The following is a 12650-nucleotide window of genomic DNA, read 5'->3' on the forward strand; positions in this document are numbered from 1 at the left end:
ACAGATTCTTTCTTTGAATTAGATTTGTTTCTGTGATGTCAAAGTATAGCCTACAAGCTTTATTCCTTACTACACAATGTCAGCATTAACAGAGAAGGTACTGTGCATCTCTAGCTGCCCTACTGTATCACACTGGCATGGTGACAGGTTCCAGTTTGCTGAGAAATGACATGTAGGTGTAGTGGTCTTGTTAAGTTCAAGTGATTTATTGCATGGCAGGATGCCAAAGCCCTTTGTTACACTGGGCTGCCAGTTTCTTCATTGTAAATTAAACCACATTTCAAATCTTAAAAGATTTTCAACATTTATTTTTCGGACAGATTTCCTAGCAATCCCTTGTAGGACATGGTGAGCTCTGTTTAATTTAAGTACATTCTGTTGTTTCAACATACAACAAGAAGTGTTTCTACTTTTCTAGAAGTAAGTGTTGTTTAATTATTAATATAAGTGCTTGGAACAAGTGAGTGTGCATGTTTTGTTATGGATTCTGAGGCATATGGAAGTTTCAGTATTCCCAGGATGTTCCCTCTTTAGGTCTTCCTCATCCTGTTTCTTTGTAAGAGAAAAGCACATTCCAAGAACAGCAACCAATGATCATAGGCATAGTTTGACTTATGTATTTGAGGGTGCAGCTCCACCCAGGCCAACAGGGCCATGCATGGGAGGCAAATTCCATGCCTGCCTGAGGCAGGCAGTTTGGAGGTGGGAGCAGTGCCCTCCCATGCTGCCCCCAAATTATGCCCAGGCCAATGACAGTGAATTAGAAGGACATCATGAGAAGGGAGGGGGGTTATAATTTCTGTTGCAGAGGAAAAGCTAGGCAAGGCGGAATGAATAAAAACACTTATAAATGTTTTTTCCCTCCACTTATATGAGGTAATTTGTATATTGTAACATGCAAAACTCAGGTAATATCACTGCCAGTCACCCAACTTCTTAACAACCAACATTATAACATTGACTTGTACAAATATGATCAATGGGGGGTGAGGTGGGAGCTTGCAGGGGCTGATTTTTTAAAATTGAACTATTTGGGGTGGGGGGTGTCACTGATTAGGTCTCAGCTGGAGTATTGTGTCCAGTTCTGGGTGCCACATTTCAGGAAAGATGTGGACACATTGGAGAAAGTCCAGAGGAGAGTAGCAAAAATGATTAAAGATCTAGAAAACATGACCTATGAGGGAAGATTGAAAAAATTGGGTTTGTTTAGTCTGGAGAAGAAAAGACTGTGGGGGGACATGATAACAGTTTTCAAGTACATAAAAGGTTCTTACAAGGAGGAGAGAGAAAAATTGTTCTTCTAACCTCTGAGGACAGGACAAGAAGCAATGGGCTTAAATTGCAGCAAGGGCGGTTTAGGTTGGAAATTAGGAAAAACTTCCTAACAGTCAGGGTGGTTAAGCACTGGAATAAATTGCCTAGGGAGGTTGTGGAATCTCCATCATTGGAGATTTTTAAGAGCAGGTTACACAAACACTTGTCAGGGATGGTCTAGATAATGCTTAGTCCTGCCATGAGTGCAAGGAATTGGACTAGACGACCTCACAAGGTCCCTTCCAGTCCTATAAATCTATGATTCTGTATAATCTGTATTTGTATAAATAGCTATACTGCACACATATGGTACACCTAGACACTACTCCCTTTCTGTGGTTATGGAGGACCTTTAGATATCCCAGCCAAGGGGGATTTTTATTTAAGAATTAGCAGTAACTGGAAGGAGGACTATAATAATGTTGGCCAGGAGGACACTGTGGTTGGGGTCAATGTTCCTGACCCAGAAACCCCCTAATACTGGACACATTATCTGTTCTCAAATGCATTGTGGCTATTTCATGAGGACAGAGTATGTAAATAAGAGAGGGATGAATCATACCCATTAGATCCATGCAGAGAGAGGGGCCTTCATGCTCATTTCTTATCCTTCTCATGCAGAAGGGATGGTTCAGTGCCTATCTGGCAGCATCTCCCTTCCCAAGACCCCTACTCATTGATCTCTCCAAAGCTGAGATCCATACAGGGGAAAGGCACAGGCTGGTTGGGCTGGTGGTGGGAAGTGGCCCTGCATTGGGTGTGAAGCAGTTTAGAGAAACTCACATCATTTTCCCCTTGAGACGATGTAGATATCCCAAGAAACACTATGCAACTTGGGGCAGCATATCCTTTCCCAGAGAACCCACTGGGTGGTGAGGATCTTCCTCTTAAGGGTGACCTTGAGGGCAGACATGTCAAGGAGGTATTCCTGGTAACAAGCCTCCATTGAAGCCTTGTGGCCAGCAAACCAATAGACAACAGGGCACACAGAGCTTCTGCATGGCTGCCTGGTCTCTCATTAATCCCTTAGGATTCCTGGCACTTGGGGTGGGTATTTTAGTCTTCCCAGTGGCAAACCCTCCCACCCACCAACACAATGTGGGAGAAGCTTTTCAGGAGGCTCCTTGCAGAACTTCCCTTCTCTTAGGCTCTCCCATAAATTTTCCTCTGAGATGGGATTGGCAGGTGTGGCAGCCTCCCTTCACAATGCAGTAGCTCTAACCTGAAGAAAATGCAGCAACTCTGGAAAAGGAAAGTTTGTCAGTCAATCACACAGAGGTATATTTACCCTGGTAAGCTGTTATTTTCTGACTGAGTTGTAGCAAACGGTCATTCTCTCTTTGCCCTCATTTTCTTTTCAAACCATGGTGTTTGGTTACTCTTGGTAGATGTAGTATATTGCACAGCCAGTACAATGTAGGTCTCTGTTGTACAAATGCATTATGGGGTCTGTCATAGCATGTCTAATTGATTAGCAAACTCCAACACATGCTACTCTAAGTCCTGTGCTTTGCATTTCATGGGTGGTATTTTTAACTTTTATAGGTTACCTGCTCGATTCTGCTAATGACATTCACATCTGTTTCTCCCTCTCTGGCAGTGTATCTTGGGTAACAATGAATGGGCTCTATTGTCTTTTGGCTGTTAATGTGCAGAAGATAAATTCTTTTCTGAAAGTAAATACCATTGAAACCCAAATGCTTCTCTTTGGACATGATTAATTATAAAATTCTGTATCTTTCTTTCCTTTGCCACTTAACTGAAATATTGTGTCAACATCACATGTCAAGTTGCCGAGGGTAATTTTGGTCTTGGACTCAATGCTGGAACATAGTCAATATGTCACCAAATGCATACCAGGACAGTTGCCAGAAATACGCCCTTTTCTATCCACAGCTGACCTGAAGACTCTAAGCCATTCATTTATAACATCAAGCCTTGACTACTGTAATTCTTTGTTTGCTGGGCTCCCTGCCAAATTGATTGGCAGACTCCAGCTTATTCAGAACTCAGCAGACAGGCTTTTGACTAAGACCAGGCTAACTATGTACATTCTTCCTGTCTTGGAGTCCTTATTCCAAAATCATGTTTATGTTGACTGTAAAATTTCCTTTCAACGTTAATTTTATGGGTGAAATCCTTCTTTTATTTTCAGTATCACTTGTCATGCATTTTAAAATCTTTCTAAGATAAATTGCTGCATATTCCATTATTCCACCTACAATCATTTCATGTTTGGACCATTTCATTCTATATCCCTCAATTTTGGAATTAGTTGTCCATGATATGAGTTCTGATTTTTTGTTTTGAGTTTAGGCCAAGCTGGATTCTATTTAGTTCATTGTTTCCTTTTATTGTAAAGTACTGTGAGACATTCAGTTGCCTATGTACATTTTTATTGCATAAAAGGAATAAGATCTTCATTTATGCATAATAATCAATGAAATATCAAGCAAAGCACAATTTGAGTTACTTGTTCTTGTCAGTGGAACTTCAAGATGCAATTTCAGCCTTAACTTGTGTAGGTGGTTGAAAGAATGTATTTAATGTGCATAGTGGAAAACAAATGTTCTCCCATAGTCTCCCTATTTACAGAACTGTATAGACCTTTACCCCCATCTTTTCTCCATTCAGTAAACTTGCTATGTTATGGCATATTTTCTACTGTAAATATTCCACTTCTCCCTAAGATCAGTCCTCTTTGTCCCTACATCCTTAGATTTATAGTTCATATATATATATACTGTACATTTAAGAGGAATATCATAATTTGGCCCACTTTGTTTATGGCAACAAATATTGAACAATGATGATGTAAGTATCTCTTTAATATGCCTAATATAAGTTTCCACCAATTATAAATTATTTTGTAGTAATGTTGCAGTTGTGAACCATTAGCTGACACCTACATATCAACTCTGGTTTTCAGGGTTTAAAACTCAGCAGAAAAACAATAGTATAATAATCCTTTGTGTGAAACACACCACACAAAGTATCGCAAAGCCTTAGAGTGAGTTTTTAGGAAAATTGGAAACAAATCTGAATTATATTGAAGGACAAAAAGGATTGGGGTTTTTGCATCCTTCCAGAACAATGATATTCTTAAAATTAAATTTGGCCAGTTACCTATATTCTCTCTCAACAAGAAGCAATTTTGCATATGGCTAATGAAATTTTTGTTATATAATTGTATACAGATGTTTGTTGGTGAATATTTAATGATACTTAATAATAATACAAAGCACTTATACTCTACAGTGCTGTTCACACTCAGAACTGAAGGAACTTTACAGAGATGGGTAAGAATTATTAACCCCGTTTTACAGGTAGGGACCTTGGCCATGTTACACAGTGGCTGAGCCAGGGTCAGTAGTTAGATAGGGAGCACCTCTTGGCACAGTTCCTCCAGGAACTTCAGGGGTCAAACCAAAGTTGAGTGCCTTAGATATTTGTGGCCAAACTTCATCCCTGAAGGAAGGATGAGTAAACTGGAAGTGAGAACTCTGGAGCAGATCCTCAGCTGATGCAAATTGTCATAACTCCATTGGCCCAATTGTCTACAATGGAACCATGACAATTTGCGCCAGCTGATGTTCTGCCCCCCTGAGTAGTCTCTGTATGGCAGAGAATACATTCATATAGGGAAGAGTCAGGCTCAGAGGGCCAGATTTTTAAAGGTATTTAGGCGCCATGGGAGTTAAGTATGTAGTCACTTATGAAACCCCACTAAGCACCTATCTGCACCTTTAGGCACATAAATATCTTTACAAATATGGTTCTCTGAACCTGATATCTCCTGTATGGGTTTACTCTAAGCTGAAGCTGAGAAACTTAAAGGGGTAGACCCTCAACTGGTGCAAACTGTCATTGCTCTATTGAAGTCAGTGGAGCCTCTCTGTATTTCCAGAGACTTGACTTAGGCAAATAAAGTCAATAGAATTTTTGCCAGAGTGAAGACTGCATGATTGGGTTCCACATATCCATATTCAATTATTTTTAAAAAATGAAAATAACTAAGTATTATAAGAGCTAATATAGAAATGTTAGGAAATTCAAAAGTCCTCCTGTCATATCTACGGATGAAAAGCGCTATGAGTGCTAAGTATTATTAATTGTTATGTTAATTATAATGGGCACTTAGCATTCTCTCCTAGTTTTTTCCCTTTATTTATATCCAGAGCTGTAGCTTGGAAAATATTGTGCATAACCACTTGACTTTTTTAGTTTATTGCACACTTAACATTTATTTTTTGATTTATTTCTTGAACACCTGAGAATTTTGATCATTGAAGAAGGCCTCCCATACACTCTTCACTTTGCCTATAAAAGAAAGATAGGAAATCTCTGTGACCTCTTTCTGCCTTGAGTTTTCACTGAAGAGAGCCTCTGAAATGATCAGATAAAGATTTCTGATAGATGTTAGCACCTGTAGAAAGAACTTTTTAATTAAACATTTAAAAGTTCAAAGGTTTCTACAAAATTCAGATGATCCTATTAATACCTTTTAGTGGAAAATGGTAAACCAGGATTTCTTATATCTTTGTGAATCCTTTCTACTTGAATTTCCATTTGCTAATTAAACACAGATTCTTTGTGCACCGGGGTCACTAATGCAGCGTAACCATTAAATTCTAGCCTTCATTTATATACATATAATCATGGGTACACTAATCTTTTTAAATTAATTTAATAAATATATACATTTTAATTCCATTCCTAAATAACTCTACCTTTGGAGCCAAGCAAGTGTTAATATGCTGAAATTATTGTAAAAAGAAAAGGAGTACTTGTGGCACCTTAGAGACTAACCAATTTATTTGAGCATGAGCTTTCGTGAGCTACAGCTCACTTCATCGGATGCATACCGTGGAAACTGCAGCAGACTTTATATACACACAGAGAATATGAAACAATACCTCCTCCCACCCCACTGTCCTGCTGGTAATAGCTTATCTAAAGTGATCATCAGGTTGGGCCATTTCCAGCACAAATCCAGGTTTTCTCACCCTCCACCCCCCCACACAAATTCACTCTCCTGCTGGTGACAGCCCATCCAAAGTGACAACTCTTTACACAATGTGCATGATAATCAAGTTGGGCCATTTCCTGCACAAATCCAGGTTCTCTCACCCCCTCACCACCCTCCCAAAAACCACACACACAAACTCACTATCCTGCTGGTAGTAGCTCATCCAAAGTGACCATTCTCCCTACAATGTGCATGATAATCAAGGTGGGCCATTTCCAGCACAAATCCAGGTTTGACACTAAACTTTCTAAACTACTAAAAGGACACTAAACTTTCTAAACTACTAAACCTGGATTTGTGCTGGAAATGGCCCAATCTGATGATCACTTTAGATAAGTTATTACCAGCAGGACAGTGGGGTGGGAGGAGGTATTGTTTCATATTCTCTGTGTGTATATAAAGTCTGCTACAGTTTCCACGGTATGCATCCGATGAAGTGAGCTGTAGCTCACGAAAGCTCATGCTCAAATAAATTGGTTAGTCTCTAAGGTGCCACAAGTACTCCTTTTCTTTTTGCGAATACAGACTAACACGGCTGTTACTCTGAAACCTGAAATTATTGTGACTCCAGTCAGAACTTGAACCAGAATGCCATTCCAGTACTCCTTAAACAGTCTATCTAGTTTAAGCAGAGTTTAAAATTTCATTAAACATATTTATTGCTGTACTTTTAGCAGTTAATTAACCAGCCTTGGTGGTTTTAAAGAAAAGCTTCCTCATGTGACTCAACCTAGTGTTGTCTTCCTGAATCTGGAAATAACTTGGAACAATAGTGCAAAGAGAAGCAAGCCGTTTGTCTGTGTGATTAACTCTTGAGTCTGAGGATGAAAGTTTAAATACCAATATTGCTAACTGTTTCACTGTTGATCATTTTAGCAGAAACATCCATGGCCTTATACATTGGTTTGACATCATAGAAGTCAGAAATGAAAACAACCTATTAAATTGTCTAGCCCATTCTAGGGAAGCCAATGCAGAATTGGCTATACTGTATTCTCCAAGGCTGAGGTCTAGTTTACACTAGAAAGTTAGGTCAACCTGCTACATTGCTGAGGAGTGTGAAAAATTCACACCCCTGAAGAGACATCATTAAGCCAATCTAAGCCCCAGTGTAGACAGCACCAGGTTGATGGAAGAATTCTTCCATCCACCTAGCTACCGCCTCTTGGAGAGGTGGATTTACTACAGCAACGGAAGAACCCCTCCCATCGCTGTAGTAAGTGTCCCCACAACAGCACTGCAGATGCAGCACTGCCTCAATGCCACTGTAATGTTTCTAGTGTAGACATAGCCTTAAAGTCCCACAATTTGAAATGAATCACCAGGGGAGAGGAAAACAGCAACTAAGTATGTGGGTGAGGTAAGATATGGAGCTACCAGCTCAGGCGGCGCAGGAAGTGGGACATGAGCAGAGTTCCACCATCCTTTCCTTGATTCTAGTAGGCTTTAAAGACAGAACATGGTAGCTTTACAAATCAGATAATGCTAGTTTAGCCAACAAATCCAGAGAGATAAATCATAGAGAACTTCACTACAAAAATGGTGCTTATTCAGGTTAAACTGACAGACCAGCACAACAGCTCAGCTGGTCTGGTTTAATACAAAGTTCTAGCTTCACGGGCCCTCTTTGGGATAGTGTCATTAGAGTGGGGGCCCACCTCAGACCTTGCCTCTAATACGTCTTCCTCCTCCACACAATCCCCCTCCCCCAACATTTATATGGACATACACACAGCACACAAATTATGCACAAGAGGCAACTGCATGCAAATTCTTCAGTATATGTTTGTAGATTGTATAGACTAAAGTTATGGAGACAGACTTGAAGGGAGACATCTCCAACATTGATAAAATGTAAGTACAAAAGACACATGATTGGATGGATATTGATGATGTTATTTCAGTAATGACATCATCCATAGACTCCTAGTGTCTTTGCTTTGCTTCTCTATAGTGATCACAACATAAATTGCTTGTCTTGTTTGACTTCCTTGTTCACCAAAGTTGAGCAGATTGTGGCCGTTTTCAACGCTTCTACCAGACAAAAAGCTTGGGACCATTTCTCGAAAGCTCAGCGAAAGAACATAGACATTTGGCGAAAGCATTCTGAGGTTGGTGATTTTATTATTACTTTTTATCCATCATCTCACAGCTGGATTGACACAGAACAAGTGTGACTGTAGCTGGACATACAGCATTCAGCAATATTTACAGCTGTAGTTTTAGCAGTTAATCAGCTAGCCATTATACTATCTCATTTACAGTATGTATTGCTCCCTTTGCTCCCATTACAATAAATGTTGTTAAATAACACTAAGTTGGAGAGCAATGTGTTTTTATTTTTCTTTTACAAGAAATGGGAAATCATTGGAGGAATATGTTTACCACTCTGAAATAATTAAAAGAAATGGAGAAATTAGCGAAGATATTTAAAATAAATACATTTTAGAAGTCTTTCTCATACTAAACGATACATGTTTAGGAAGGCACTGAGATTTGTTAAATAAAACAGATACATATTATAGATATTTGTTCTGGTTGTATCATTATATGGCCATAGTAATATGACTTTGTGGAAAATAAAATAAAGATTTCTTTTCTTAATAATCAGTAAAGTGTATTCAGTCCAGAGACGGGAGGTACTCTTTCCCATCTATTTTATGTCCATCTTTAAAAAACAAATCAATCGCTTGTATTGACTCTAAGTTCATGGCTGGCAAACACAGCAGTATAAATGTAATAACAGTACACATTAGGGTGACTATCCAAGTCCATGCATGTGTGACTGTCATAAGCATGAGCAAAGAAAATGAGAAAAGAGATCTGGGATTCCACTTTCCTTTACACAAGTGTCAGCAAAGAAAGTAGTAGTCCTGTTTTGTGTTATTGGTCATCCAGCTTTCGATTTTAATTCAGTATATACGCTATGAACCCGCAATTTAAAAGTAAGTACCGCTGTCTTTGTTTTCTTTCTTTTTTATATAAAAGTAATTTACATACAGTTACTTATTTCCTATAGTACAGTATGTTAATTGTTAACATTACAGTCCTCTAAATGATTTTCCTGTCTCAAAGCAAAAACTATAGAAGGTAAGATGAACTTATTTAATTATTTTGTAGTACACTTGTAAAATAAGTGTTGCACACTTAGTTTGCGAAACACTTAAGTGTTGTGATATAAATCATTTGGGTTGTGTTTTAAGTGCCCATTAACTAATGCTAAATTACAGTTGAATACCAATGACACTAGATGTAACATCCACATGAATACCAAATGAATTTTTATTATCAGTGCTATTATGGCGAATACCAAATGACTTCACAATAATGGGATACTTAAAATAAAATGTTAGAATAATTTATTGTTAAGAGCTGTATTTTGCATTTCGTTCATAAATAATTCAAGTGGGTGGCAAATAAAGTCTTTGTTTAACTGGAAGTTGGGGATGTGGGTGTTTTCTTTCTTGTCTTTTAGGGAGATGTGAAAAGTGGTTTTCTGTTAGTTTATTTCAACTATGTTAAAGTAATAAGAAAATAAGAATGGCCATACTGGGTCAGACCAATGGTCCATATAGCCCAGTATCCTGTCTTCTGACACTGTCAGTACCAGATGCTTCAGAGGCAATCATCAAATTGTCCATCTCTGACATCCACTCCCAGCTTCTGGAGGTCAGAAGCTAGGGATACGCAGAGTATAGGGTTGCATCAGTGATCATCCTGGCTAATCCCCATTAATGGACCTATCCTCCATGAATTTATCTAATCCTTTTTTTAACTCCGTTATGGTTTTGACCTTCACAACATCCCCTCGCAACTTGTTCCACAGGTTGACTGTACATTGTGAGAAGTACTTCTTTTTGATTGTTTTAAACCTGCTACCTATTAATTTCATTGGGTTACCCCTGGTTCTTGTGTTATGTGAAGGAGTAAATAACACTTCATTGTCCACTTTCTCCACACCATTCATGATTTTGTAGAACTCTATCATATTCCCCTTAGTTATCTCTTTTCCAAGTTGAAAAGTGCCAGTCTTTTTAATCTCTCCTCATATGGAAGCTGTTTCGTACCTTTAATCATTTTGTTACCCTTCTCTGTACCTTTTCTAATTCTAATATATCTTTTTTTAATATGGGGTGACCAGAACTGCACACAGTATTCAAGATGAGGGCTTACCATAGATTTATATAGTGGCATTATGACATTTTCTGTTTTATTATCTATCCCTTTCTTAATGGTTCCTAACATTCTGTTAGGTTTTTTTGACTGCCGCTGCACATTGAGCAGAGGTTTTTAGAGAATTATCCACAGTAACGCCAAGATCTCTCTCTTGAATGACAACAGCTAATTTAAATCCCACCATCTTGTATGTATAGTTGGGATAGATTTTCCAATGTGCATTGTTTTGCATTTATCAACATTGAAGTTCATCTGCCATTTTGTTGCCCAGACACCCAGTTTTGTGAGATCCCTTTGTAATTCTTCACAGTCTATTTTGGACTTAACTAGCTTGAATAATTTTATGTCGTCTGAAAATTTCGCCACTTCACTGTTTACAGATCATTTATGAATATGTTGAATAGTACTGGTCCCAGTACAGACCCCTGGGGGACAGCACTAATTACCTTTCTCCATTCTGAAAACTGACCATTTATTCCTACCCTTTATTTCCTCTCTTTTAACCAATTACTGATCCACGAGAGGACCTTCCCTCTTATCCCATGACTACTTACTTTGCTTAAGAACCTTTGGTGAGGGACCTTGTCAAAGGCTTCCTGGAAGTGCAGGTACACTTTATCCACTGGATCACCCTTGCCCACATGTTGATTGACCCCCTCAAAGAATTGTAATAGATTGGTGAGGCATGATTTTCCATTACAAAAGTCATGTTGACTCCTCCCCAACAGATCATGTTCATCTATGTACCTAGTAATTCTGTTCTTTCCTATGGTTTCAGCTAGTTTTCCTGGTACTAAAGTTAGGCTTACTGGCCTGTAATTGCTACTGGATCGCCTCTGGAGCCCTCTTTTAAAAATGGTGTCACTTTAACTATCCTCCAGTCATCTGGTACAGAAGCAGATTTAAATGATCCCTTCTTAAACTAACCTTTCATGCGGGGACACATCATATCATTCATTTGCTGGCTTTTAAATTTATTTAAAGTAAAATGCCTAAAAGTAGGACTTTCCATTCACAAATTCACAAAACATCTTTGCTTATTTGAAAGTTGTTGCTCTTTTTTTCTTTCTGGAGAAAGAAAACAATCAAAAATAACTTAAGAGGTTCTGAAATCTCTGGTTGAGGGCAATGTGTATGGACAACTCCTATTTCTCAGTTGTAAAATACTATGCATATGTCAACAAATAGCTCACTTGATTCAAATCATATTATTTGATTATCCCTCCTTTGCTAAGGTGCTTACATTTCCCTTGTCACCTCTCCTCACTATGTGTGCTTTTCTGGCAACAAAAAGAAAAAAGGGACCTCTTTGAGGTTCCCAGAGAAGATTATTGTTTGGCTGCTAAAGACAGTTTTGAAATAGATGCTCCTGGGACATTTACAGTCTAAAATACATTAATCGTTTGGTTTCTAAGAAGATAAAGCATACTCTCCAGTAAAGAGTGTTTGTGGCTCTTTTCAATATGGAATTACAAAGTGCTTTATGAATTTCTGTCTTAAATGCAATTAATTCATTCAATACTGGTTTTCAATTTACCATTTTAGTCATTTTTCTGAATTTCAAATTATTCCCATGTAAAACACCCATTAATTAGCCTCTCTGCCTTTGCAGTGATTAACAGATACATATACCTTTATTATAGTGTATGACATTTACTGATGAACTCTAGGCACAGCCCCAAGGAAACACCCTCCTTTTTTTTCTCCCTCCCACTATGAGAGTTTGTTGTTAATTACATGGGTAAATAGTTGGAACCTTCAGCACTATTTATTCCTTCCATTGACTTTTCCTTATTTCAAAGATTTCAAACCATCTCTTTGGGAATTGGGCTCTTTGTCGATAGAAAAATTAGCTGTCTGCCGACTGAAAAGCTCTACACTAATCACCGTGCCACATCCCTGTGTTACACCTGACAGTATTATTAGGACAAAATAGAATTCTCTCAGTCTTCTCTGTGCTGCAACCATTCAAAAGCCAGTCATTACACCAATATTGTCCTGTTTTATCTTTTGAGGACAAAGACACTCTGGACTTTCATAAAGCCCACATGCTTGCTGATCACTTACTTAGTTACATACATACAGGCTCCCTGCCTGTCTGCCCTTTCAGGGGTTTTTTTGAGAATAGGCT

General features: G+C 38.5%; 1 protein-coding gene across 20 annotated transcripts in view; it reads left to right on the top strand.

The window, feature by feature from the left end:
• ENOX1 (ecto-NOX disulfide-thiol exchanger 1) overlaps positions 1 to 12650 on the top strand; it is a 506538-nt gene that overhangs the window by 411756 nt on the left and 82132 nt on the right. For all 20 annotated transcript variants that reach the window (XR_012159113.2, XR_012159112.2, XM_073345396.2 and 17 more), the window contains one exon: positions 8348 to 8454. Coding sequence is in view for 18 of the 20 variants with exons in the window: in XM_073345396.2 (XP_073201497.1) it covers positions 8348 to 8454 (107 nt within the window). In the remaining 2 variants the exon portion in view is untranslated. The remainder of the gene's footprint in view (positions 1 to 8347; positions 8455 to 12650) is intronic.

This window comes from Lepidochelys kempii, chromosome 1, assembly GCF_965140285.1.
Source record: "Lepidochelys kempii isolate rLepKem1 chromosome 1, rLepKem1.hap1, whole genome shotgun sequence".
NCBI classification, from domain to species: Eukaryota; Metazoa; Chordata; order Testudines; family Cheloniidae; genus Lepidochelys; species Lepidochelys kempii.